The sequence below is a fragment of the Macaca nemestrina genome, chromosome 12 (genome assembly GCF_043159975.1).
Source record: "Macaca nemestrina isolate mMacNem1 chromosome 12, mMacNem.hap1, whole genome shotgun sequence".
In the NCBI taxonomy this organism is placed as follows: domain Eukaryota; kingdom Metazoa; phylum Chordata; class Mammalia; order Primates; family Cercopithecidae; genus Macaca; species Macaca nemestrina.
This window is the reverse complement of record NC_092136.1, coordinates 21569723-21581757: the sequence shown is the minus strand read 5'-3', so window position 1 is coordinate 21581757 and position 12035 is coordinate 21569723. Positions and strand designations below refer to the sequence as shown.

General features: G+C 43.5%; 1 protein-coding gene across 9 annotated transcripts in view; it reads left to right on the top strand.

Moving 5' to 3' along the window:
- LOC105471614 (1-aminocyclopropane-1-carboxylate synthase homolog (inactive)) overlaps nucleotides 1–12035 on the top strand; it is a 28504-nt gene that overhangs the window by 14163 nt on the left and 2306 nt on the right. For 4 of the 9 annotated variants that reach the window (XM_011724176.3, XM_071074816.1, XM_071074815.1 and 1 more), the window contains exons 11-15: nucleotides 974–1019; nucleotides 1133–1274; nucleotides 3097–3239; nucleotides 3352–3505; nucleotides 3611–4199. In XM_011724176.3, the coding sequence (XP_011722478.2) occupies nucleotides 974–1019; nucleotides 1133–1274; nucleotides 3097–3239; nucleotides 3352–3505; nucleotides 3611–3708 (583 nt within the window). In that variant the 3' untranslated portion in view covers nucleotides 3709–4199. The other 5 variants (XM_071074819.1, XM_071074818.1, XM_024789628.2 and 2 more) reach the window with 4 other exon arrangements.

Below are 12035 nucleotides of genomic sequence, written 5' to 3'. Positions count from 1 at the left end.
GGATTGCTTGAGCCCAGGAGTTTGAGACCATCCTGGGCAACATAGAAAGACTCTGTTTCTATGGGAAAAAAAAGAAAGCGGGGATCAGATCATGTGTGCCGTCTGTGAATCTGACCTTCAGGAATTCTAACAGTTCCTGCTGTTTGTCCAGAACCTTCAGCCCTGTCAAGTCCTTTCCATTAGCCTTCTCTTCTCATCTTCACAAAGCCTTGAGGAGTGAATGGAGCATGGATTGTGAATCCCATCTATTTTTTGGATTAGGAAAGTGAGGCACAGACAAAAAGTGATTGTCCATGATCCTTGGTTAGTCATTAACAAAAAAAATTATTGAGCATCAATTTCATGGCAGGTGCTGTGCTAAGTGCTGGAGATACAACAGTGAACAGGAAAGACATAGGCCCTTCCTGTGTGGAACTTTAATTTCTAGCCAGAAAAAAAACATTTTAGTAGCTAAATGCACATCCAGCCATTGGATTATGGCCATGATGAATGCTAAAAGGGAGAGACCAGGGAGCTGTGAGAGGATCTGTTTAGGGTACCTGATTGGCCTCATCCCAGGGGGAGTGGTTAGGGAAAGTCTCTTTGATGAGTGACATTTGAGCTAGGCTCTAGATCAGGGGCCAGCAAACTTTTCCTGCAAAGGCCAGATGATAAATATTTTAGGCTTTCCAGGCCATATGCTCTCTCACTCAAATTTGCCACAGACACTGTGTAAATGAATGAGCATGGCTGTGTTCCGATAAAACTTTATTTACAAAAAACGGGCAGCAGGCTAGGTTTGGCCCACAGGCAGTCATTTGCTGACCCCTGCTCTAAAGGATGCATGGGAATGGGTGGTTCAAAGAGATGAAACCAGGGCTTGTCCCGGAACCAAAACTAGATTCAACCACCCATCTCTTCATTTGTTCAACCAAACACGTGTGGGTTCCCATAGTTCTGTGTTGCCTCTGTTCCCACGCTGTGCTCTCTGCAGGCTGCCTGACCCCCAGAGGACCCACGTGATGTGGGCAACCAGCAAGGTGAGTTCCTGGCTGGCCTTGGGGGTGTCAGGAGGGTGGGAGGGCAGCGAGGTGGGTGGAAGCAGCTTCCTCCATGGAGGGCTGGCCACCACCTAGGGTGCTTCTTCCTGCAGGATTTCGGGATGTCTGGGCTCCGCTTTGGCACACTGTACACAGAAAACCAGGACGTGGCCACTGCCGTGGCTTCCCTCTGCCGCTACCACGGCCTCAGTGGCTTGGTCCAGTACCAGATGGCACAGCTGCTGCGGGACCGTGGTGACTGCCTGGGCCTGGTGACCTGAAAACGGGAGGAGGGTTGGAGGCATCCTGGGAACAGCCAGGAATCATAGATGCTTCTTGTATGAGAAGAATTTAGGGTTGGGTTAGAGAGTACCAGCTCTGGACCCAGACTGGGTCCATACCCTATTTGGTCACTTCCTGTCCATGCGGCACTTTGCTTTACCTCTTTATCTGTATGAGCCTCAGTTTCCTCATCTGTAAAGCAGGGATCATAATGGTACCTGTCCTGTAACAGGTTAGTGTGATTTGTAATTCAATTAGAATAGTGCCTGGCATATAATAGGCACTTGATTAATGTGAATTCATTATGATTAGCTGAGAGCACTTAAAAAACAGAGCAGGGTCGAGCATGGTGGCTCATGCCTGTAATTTCAGCACTTTGGGAGGCTGAGGTGGGAGGATCACTTGAACCTGTGAGGTTGAGGCTACAGTGAGCCTTCGTCATGCCACTGCACTCCCGCTCGGGTGACAGAGTAAGACCATGTCTTTAACAACAACAACAACACAAACAGAGAAGAAGCTTGTAAGGAAAAATTGTTGTAATGGAAGTATGTCTCTTCCTGTGAATCTGTTCTATTCCTGGATTCAAATAGTGAGTTTAAATAGCAAAGGTTACCTGTCAATGCCACCATTTACTGAGCCTAGCAAATGCACCTGCTGTATCATCTCATTCTCTTTAGAATCCTAGGAAGCAAGAATTCCTATATTTTCCTTATTATTTTACAGATGAGGAAAATGAGGACCAGATACTACCCCACTCACTATAGTAGCTAAAAGTTTTAAAAATAGTGACAACATCAAGTGTTGACAAAGATAAGGAGCAGCTGGAAGTCTCATACATTGCTGGTAGGAGTGTAAGTAGTTCAGCCACTTTGGAAAAAAATTCAGCAGTTTCTTATAAAGGTAAACATACACTTGCCAAGTCATTCAGCAATCCTACTCCTAGATATTGACCTTGATGGTCACACAAAAACCTCTGCTTTATTCATAATCACCCATAACTGGAAACAACCCAAATGTCCTTCCACAGATGTGTGGATGCAAAAACCGTGGTCCATCCACTCAATGGAACACTACTGTGCAATAAAATCCATGGCAACATGGGATAGTTTCAAAGGAATCGTGCTGAGTGAAAGCAGCTAGCCTTAAAAGATTACATGCTATATAATTCCAATTCGATGACATTCTGGAAAAGGCAAAACTGTAGTGATGGAGAACAGATCTGTGCTTGCAGGGAAGGGGCCAGTGTGACTATAAACAGCATCAGGGTGTTCTTTAGAGTGGTGGAACTGTTCAGCATCCTGACTATGGTGGTGGTTACATAAACATATACGTATATTAGAATTCTTAGAACTGTATGGCAACAACAAAAAGTACAAACAATGAGGGTCAGAGAGGTGAAGTTGCCCAAGGACCCACCCTTGTCATTGGCCACACTGGGATCTGAACCTTGGTCGGTGGGACTACAAAGGATCACTCTGGAACTTTAGAACTAGATAAACCTTGGGTTTGATTCTTTATCCTGGGGGACTTTGTGCTCTGGACTCCTGAGGGAGTGTGGGACCTGGAGCTGTCAGGGCTGAGTATCTAGGTTTAAGGTGCTTTACATTGAACACTGAATTTCCATCCCTTCTTGACCTCCCCTTCATAATCCTCCCCACCACAGCAGCCAGCTAGAGGAGGGACTCAACAGCATCCTGGCAGCTTATGGCCTTTTTCTTTACAGCATTTAGACTAGCGGGACCAAGTAGAGGGTTGATGAAAGATTGATCTTCTGGCCTCTCTTTCACCCAAACAGACTGGATCAACCAGGTGTACCTGCCGGAAAACCATGCCCGGCTCAAGGCTGCCCACACCTACGTCTCGGAAGAGCTCAGGGCGTTGGGGATCCCCTTCTTGAGTCGTGGGGCTGGCTTCTTCATCTGGGTTGACTTGAGAAAGGTAATGCCAGTGGAGGTGCGGGCTGGGAGGGAGTTTCAGGCTTCCCTCCAGCAGGTGAGGGGCAGTTGGTGAGGGGTCTCAGCTATGTCCTGAGCCCCTTCCACCCTTTCAGTACCTGCCCAAGGGCACCTTTGAGGAGGAAATGCTGCTCTGGCGCCGCTTTTTGGACAACAAGGTGCTGCTATCCTTTGGCAAGGCCTTCGAGTGTAAAGAGCCTGGTTGGTTTCGCTTTGTCTTCTCAGACCAGGCCCACCGGCTTTGCCTGGGTGAGCAGCCTGCCTTCCCAGCCCAGCCTTCACTCTGGCTTCTGCTTGTTTGTCCCCACCCACCTGGCCATCAGTGCCAACTGGCCCCCCACTTCCCCTTCCCAGGGATGCAGAGGGTCCGGCAGGTGCTTGCAGGCAAATCCCAAGTGGCTGAAGACCCCCCTTCCTCTCAGAGCCAGGAGCCAAGTGACCAACGCAGGTGAGCTGGTCATTGCCTCGTGGCCAGAGGGCCCAGCAGCCACTGTGGACCTGGGGCGTTCCGGGGCTGCAGAAGACCGACTGTGGATGTGCCATTTGCCAGGAAGGTGTCTAACTTGGCTTTGCACCCAAAGAACTGTTTCTTGCCTTTTGCTGTAGCCGTGAGAAACTCCTTAAGCTATGGTTCAGCCTGGGCCCTCCCTCTCTCCTATTAAACAAAACTAGGAGAGTCCCGATGTCTCCATTGTGAGTTATTTAGAATGGAGGAGTCGTGACTGCTTCTAACCAGAGCCTCAGCCCTCCTGAGGATGTGAAAAGAAAACAAACAACCTGTACCTTCTTTCTGATAGCACCATCATTCCTCTTTCTTTGTCGCCATGGAAATGAGTAAAGGAACAGCACATACAGGAGAGTGTGCAGAAAAATAAAAAAAAGTGATAACTTCCAAACTCCGAGGAGAATGGAATGAATGTTTTGTTCAGATTGTTCTCCCCACATTTAGGACAGTTGGGCTCACAGCACACCGGGATCCTGGGACCGTCTTCTGCTTGGGACGAGGTGAACAGGACTCTATGGGGGAAGTCAGGAGAGCTGAAGCAGTCCCTCAGTCTCCAGGAAACTCCTTCTGCCTCTCCCTTTGAAAGAGCTGTCTTCACTGATGTCCCCAAAGCAGAGTGACCTAGTGTTGGTCGTTGGGGGAAGATTTGGTGCTGCAACCCTGAACTGAGGCTGCCATGAGGCCAAGCTAACCAAGGCTGGCTTTTCTACTGTAAGGAGCAGATGAGGGCCACCTACCCCATTTTCAGGGGTGCCTTAATTCAGAGGCTAAATGAGCTTCTAGATCTGACCATAAAGCTGTGTGCTGAGGAGCCTTCCCATGTGCTGACACTCCTGCTTGGAAGCTGATGCTTTCCTTCTTTCTTTTTTTTTTTTTTTTTGAGATGGAGTCTCACTTTTTTGCCCAGGCTGGAGTGCAGTGGCACAATCTCGGCTCACTGCAACCTCCACCTCCCAGGTTCAAGTGATTCCCCTGCCTCCGCCTCCTGAGTAGCTGGGATTACAGGTACCTGCCACCATGCCCGACATATATTTGTAGTTTTAGTAGAGATGGGATTTTGCCATGTTGGCCAGGCTGATCTCGAACTCCTAACCTCAGGTGATCCACCCACCTTGGCCTCCTGAAGTGTTGGAATTACAGGTGTGAGCCACCATGCCTGGCCTCAGACTTCTTTTTGAGATCACTTTTCTTTTGCCTGGAGTATAGCACTTCAGTGTCCTTTGATGAGGGTCTGCTGATGATAAACCTTCAGTTTTTGCTTATCTGTATTTTGCTCTATTTTATTTTATTTTATTTTATTTTATTTTATTTTATTTTATTTTATTTTATTTTATTTGAGACAGAGTCTCACTCTGTTGCCCAGGCTACAGTGCAATGGTGTGATCTTTGTTCACTGCAACCTCTGCCTCGCATGTTCAAGTGATTCTCGTACCTCAGCCTCCCAAGTAGCTGGAATTACAGACATGTGCCACCATGCCTAGCTAATTTGTAATTTTAGTAGAGACAGGTTTTCAACATGTTGGCCAGGCTGGTCTTGAACTCCCGACCTCAGGTGATCCGCCCGCGTTGGCCTTCCAAAGTGCTGGGATTACAGGCATGAGCCACCACTCCTGGCTTGCTCTATTGTTGAAAGAATTTCACTGAGTATAGGATTCCAGGTTAATAGTTATTTTCTGACTTGCATTGTTCCTGTCAAGTAGTCAGCTGTCTGTGGCTTCTTCAAAGGTGATCTCTTTCCTCTGTCTCAATGCCTTTGAAACATACTCTCATCATTGATGTTATACAGTGTTACTATTATATATCTTGATGGTTTCTTTTTACTGATCTTATTTTGGGTATTGGGATTCTTGCATCTGTGGATTCTTTCAGCAGCTCTGGAAAATTCTCATCAAATATTTCTTCTGCCTCATTCTCCCTCTTCTCTCCTTCTGGAATTCCTATTAAATGTATGATATAGATCAACTTGCTCTGTCTTCATGTATTCTAATCTCTTTTTCATATTTTCTTTCTCATCTTTCTGTGCTGCATTCAGGGTAATTTGTTTTGGTCTATTTTTCCATTTAATAATTCTTTCTTTAGCTGAGTCTAATCTACTTTAATCTATTTGAGTTTTAAATTTAAGCAAATATATTTTTATTAGCAGAAGTTCTAAAAGTTATTCTTTATACCTCAAGCTCATTTATTCATTTCAATAAGCGTAATGATAATAAGTTTATTTTTTGAGACAGAGTATCACTCTGTTGCTCAGGCTGGAGTGCTGGAGTACAGTGGCATGATCTCAGCTCAATGCAACCTCTGCCTCCCAGGTTCAAGTGATTCTCCTGCCTCAGCCTCCAATGTAGGTAGGATTACAGGTGTGCACCACTATGCCTGGCTAATTTTTGGCATTTTTAGTAGAGATGGGGTTTTGCCATGTTGGCCAGGTTGATCTTGAACTCCTGGTCTCAAGTAGTCCGTCTGCCTCAGCCTCCCAAAGTGCTGGGATTACAGGCGGGAACCACCGTACCTGGCCAATTTCTTTTATGTATCTCTATGCATCTTTCTATGTATGTATGTATGTATGTATGTATGTATGTATGTATTTCCAGTATTCCAGTGTCTGAAATCTTTGCTGGTTTGTTTCTGCTATGCTGTCTCATGCCTTGATTCTTTGTGGGTTTGGTGATTTTTTTATGGTGAGCTGTTCATTTTTGGGGGGAAATTTATTTGTTGGAATTCTTTGAAGTCTTAGATGAAGACAGATTCCTCAAGAGAGTTTTTGTGTTTATTTCTACCAGGCAACTAGAGGCAATGCCAGGCCTCAAACTAAATGTTTAACTTTTTTTTTTTTTTTTTTTTGGCCGTCAGCTGCTGTGAATTTGGTCTGGAAATCTAGTCTGGCAAGAGCCAGCTTTTGGTTACAACTTCTCAGATTAACTTCCCTCCTTTAACACCAAGGTTTGAGACAGCTTTCCTTGCAGTCTTTTGAAGAGGGAGGAAAGGATGTGATTCTGGTTTAACCTTATTCTGTGGAGTTCGCTTTTTGGAGTCCTGGCTTTATTGGAGAAGAGTTTCCTGTTAGATTTCTCATCTTCGGTCAGCCTCCAGGAGATTGGGAAAATAGAAGCTGAAGATCATTGTTTTGGCAAATGCCTCAAGATGCATCATAGTTGTCACTCAGTCCCATGCCTGATCACTCCTGAGCTCTCCAGCCTCAGCCTCCTGAGTAGTTGGGACTACAGGCGCCCACCACCACATACGGTTAATTTTTTTTTTCTTTTCATTTTTGGTAGAGATGGGGTTTCACCATGTTGGCCAGGCTGGTCACGAACTGCTGACCTTAGATGATCCTCCTGCCTTGGCTTACCAAAGTGCTGGGATTACAGGCGTGAGCCACCATGGCTGTCCCGAACATTTTGTTTTTAAGTCAGCATTGTTACTAGTTTTCAGTGTATGTGGTAGGGAGAGGGGGTCTTCCTTACTGTAAATGACTACGTGGGCTTTCCGTTTGCACTCTCATTTAATCCTGACTTCATCGCAAGGCAGATATTGCTGTCCTGGTTATATTTTTAAGTAGAATTTCCATGGTGTATAGCTTTTCACTATTAGGAATAATGCTGCTCTGAACATTCTTGAATGTGACTTTTTGACACACATGTATACACATTTCCTTTTGATATGTACCTGCTAGGTAATGGGGTAAGCTCAGCTTTAGTAAATACTGCCAGTTTCCTAATATGATTCTACCGGTGTATAGAAGTGTATAAAAATTCTATTAGCTCCTCATCCTTGCCAACTTTTAGGTATTATCAGGTAAAAAAGGTATGTAGCAGTATCTCATTGTAGACTGGGCATGGTGCCTCATGCCTGTAATCCCAGCACTTTGGGAGGCTGAGGTGGGTGGATCACCTGAGGTCAGGAGCTTGAGACCAGCCTGGCCAACATGGTGAAACCCCGTCTCTTTTAAAAATACAAAAATTAGCTGGGTGTGGTGGCAGGCACCTGTAATCCCAGGTACTCAGGAGGCTGAGGCAGGAGAATCACTTGAACCCAGGAGGCGGAGGTTGTAGTGAACTGGGATTGCGCCACTGCACTCCAGCCTGAGTGACATAGCGAGACTCTGTCTGAAAAAAAAAAAAAAAGAAGCATCTCTTTGTAGTTTGCATTTTCTCTTCTGTTCTGGTAAAAAAAAAAAAAAAGTGTAACGTTTACTATTTTAACCATTTTTAAGTGTACACTTCAGTAATGTTAAGTACATTCCCAGTATGGTTAAACAGATCTCCAGGAGTTTTTTGTCCTGCAAAACTGAATCTCTATACCAGTTAAAACACTCTTCCTGCTCTCTTCCTCTCAGCTCTTGGTAACCACTATTCTACCTTTTGTTTCTATGAATATGACTACTTTAGATACCTCCTGTAAGTAGAGTCACACAATATTGGTCCTTTTGTGAATGGCTTATTTCACGTCACATAATGTCCCTATGGCTTATTTGTGTCATAGCATTTGATAGGCTTTCTTTCCTTGTTAAGGCTGAATAATATTCCATTATATGTCTATGCCATATTTTGTTTATCATTCACCTATCCATGGTCATTATGTTGCTATCTCCTGTTGGCTATTGTGAATAGTGCTGCTGACAGAGCAGGAGCATCACCATGTTGGACAAGCACTGTCATTTTAAAGTTCACATTGATCCAAAACTGCCCGAATCCAAAGGGCATCAGTCTAATGGCTAAGGTCAGCATGACCATAAACCACAAGTTACATTTCTGACCAGAAACATTCCAAACCCCTCCCTGACTAGAGACATGCCAGCCCTGAGATAACCTCTTCTCCAGCAGGAGAGATGTCAGCCCTAAGATCACCTCCCCTCTGGCCAGAGACATTCCAACCCCACCATAAACTTCTCCCTTACACAGAAACATTCCAAGCCTGTGATAAGGTGTCTCTTCCTGAACCCTTATGAGCCACTTTTCATGTTTCTTTTGTCTTTCTTTAACTCATACACTGCTATGAACATGGGTGTGCAGCAATCTCTTGAAGACCCTGCTTTAAATGCTTTTGGGTATATACCCAGAATTGGAATTGTTGGGTCATATAGTCTATTCTATTCTTAACTTTTTGAGGAATCATCATACTGTTTTCCATAGCAGGTACACTGTTTTACAGTCCTACCAACAGTGCACAAGGGTTCCAATTTCTCCATGTTCTCATTAGCACTTGTTTATGTTTTTGTTGATGTTGTTGTTGTTTTAAGATGGGGTCTTGCTCTGTTGCGCAGGCTGGAGTGCAGTGGCATTATCTTGGCTCACTGCAACCTCTGCGTCCCAGGCTCAAGAGATTCTCCTGCCTCAGCCTCCCAAGTAGCTGGGATTACAGGCACGCACCACCATACCTGGCTAATTTTTGTATTTTAGTAGAGATGAGGTTTCACCATGTTGGCTAGGCTAGCCTTGAACTGTTGACCTCAAGTGATTTGCCCACCTCAGCCTCCCAAAGTGCTGGGATTACAGGCATGAGCCACCTCACTGATCTTATGTTTTTTTTTGATAGCTATCCTAATAGATATGAGACAATATCTCATTGTGATTTTGATTTGCATTTCTCTGATAGTTAGTGATGTTTAGCATCTTTTCATATGCTTGTTGGCCATTGGCATATCCTCAGTGGAGATATCTCTATTCCATGTGGTTTGCATTTCCTGCTGCTAATGATATTGAACAGGTTTTCATATGTGTATTGCCCTTTTATGTATATTCTTTTGTGTGGTGTTTAAGAATTTTGCTCATTTAAAAAAATTGTCTTTTTCTAATTGAAGTGTAGGAGTTCTTTTTATATCCTGAAAATGAGTCCTTTGTCAGATACCTTTAAATTATCAGCATTCATAGTTAATAAAGTCTAAATTTTATCTTCTTTATCCTCTACCTGAACATGAAATGACCTCAGAACATTGAGCTCTTACTCCTTTACTTTCATCTCATGTGATATTGTTGACGGTATATTAGTTACACCTAGCTTTTTTTTTTTTGAAATGGAGTCTTGCCCTGTCACCCAGGCTGGAGTGCAGTAGTGTGATCTTAGCTCACTGAAACTTCTGCCTGCTGGGTTCAAGCTATTTTCCTGCTTCAGCCTCCTGAGTAGTTGGGATTGCAGGTGTGCACCACCATGCCCAGCTTATTTTTGTATTTTTAGTAGAGATGGGGTTTCACCATGTTGGCCAGGCTGGTTTCGAGCTCCTGACCTCAGGAGATCCACCTGCCTCAGCCGCCGAAATTGCTGCGATTACATGAGCATGAGCCACCGTGCCCAGCCCTAGTTTTTAAGTTTCTAAATTATTTTTCTAGTTTTATACAGTAAGTATTTGTTTTGATTTACCCACAGGTTTATCAATTTCATTGTTTCCTAGCCCTACTTCATTGCAGTACTTCCTTTTGGTTTTAATTTTTTTCTTCCTGAAATACATTCTTAAGAAATTCCTTTAGGAAGGATCTATTGATGGTAATCTCTTTCTATTTGTGTTTGTCTAAGATATCTTTGCTTCCCTGTTATTCTTCAAAGATGGTTTTACTGGGTATACAATTATGCATCATTAACTGTTGTCCTCTCTGCATTTTTACCATGATTTTATGGCTGTAGGTTTTTGTTGTTGAGAAGTCTGCTGTTAATCTCATTGTTAGTTCATTGCAGGTGATCATCTCTGCTCAAATTTTGGAAAATTCATAGCTATAATATCCTTGGATTTTACCTTCACCTCATTTTCTCTATTCCCTCCTTTTAGATATGTGCCATTTTCTTCATCTGTCCTCACCCTCTCTTAACTTCTCTTTCCTATATTTAATTCCTTTGTTTCCTGCCTTTCAGATCTGTTGTTGTTGTTTCTAACCTACTATTTAACTTATGCATTGAGTTTTCAATTTCGATGTTTATATTTAGTACATTTTCAGTCTCCTTGGTCTTTTAAAAATATAACATCTTATTTCTTTGTAATGTTTTATATTTCACTTTAAGTCTTTGAGTGCTATAAACATACTTGTTTTATATTTATATCTCATAATTCTGTTATATATAGTTATTGGGGGTTAAATTTCTGCTGTTTGTGATTTCTGCTGACTCTTGTTCATGGTGGTTTGTTTTCTCATATGCTTTGTAGTTCTGAAATGTGAGTTTACATTTGTCAGGGTTTTATTTGTCAGAATCCTAGGCAGCTTGTGTTGGAGACGTGGGCCTCAAGAGGGGATTTATGTTTCCTTCTGTTGCGTGTCTTTGGGTGCTACCAACCTGGGAATACTGTATGTTACCATCTTGGCTTGGAGCTTCCTAGACCATGCTGGTAGTATAAATTCAAACCCCAGATGGTCATAAAGCTTGATGGCTATGAACTGAATGTTCATCCCCTCCCACACCTCATTCATATATTGAAGTCCACCCGATGTGATGATATTTGGAGGTGGGGCCTTTGGGATGTAATTAGGTCTTGAGGGTGGAATCCTTATGAATGGGATTAGTGCCCTGAAAAGAAGAGATACAGAAAGGCCTTTTTCTCTACATATGAGAATACAGCAAAAAGGTAACCCTCTGCAAACCAGGAAAAGAGCCCTCACCAGGAACCAAATTGGCCAGCACCTTGATCTTGGACTTCCCCGCTTCTAGAGCTGGGAGAAATAAATTCCTGTTGTTTAAGCCACCCAGTCTGTGGCATTTTTGTTATAGCAGCCCGAAATGACTAAGACATGAATGTTAGAGGTCATCAATCAATGAGACTTTTTTTTTTCCACTCCCTGGACAAAACAGGTAAGTTTCTTTGGTGGATGTTGAGCAAAGTTTTCCAGTATTCCCTTTTGGGTGTAATTCTTTAAGACCCTAGCTTTATGGGTTTCTTTGCATCAGCTCCCTACCTTATATGCCTGATAGTTATAGCTTCAATATCATTTTTGTTATTTCACCTTCATTTTTAACTGTGGAGATTTTCCTTCCTTTTTTTTGGGCGTGAGCTCAGCTATTCACTTGAGAATGTATTCCTTACATTTCACCTGGTTAGGTGTTTTCTAGCCTACCATGCTGCCTGCCAGTGCTGTTTTAAGCTAAGCCACCCTAAGATCCCACAGATCAATTGTATTATGGAGCCCTTTTCTTTAGAGAATATGCCTTTTTCCAGTCTTGTATTCCTCTGTTACAGCAGACTCTTGAATCATGTGGGGGTTGTGGCGCCAATCCCCTAAGCAGTTGAAAAATTATATTTAACTTTTGACTCCCCCAAAACTTAACTACTAATAGCCTTCTGTTGACTGGAAGCCT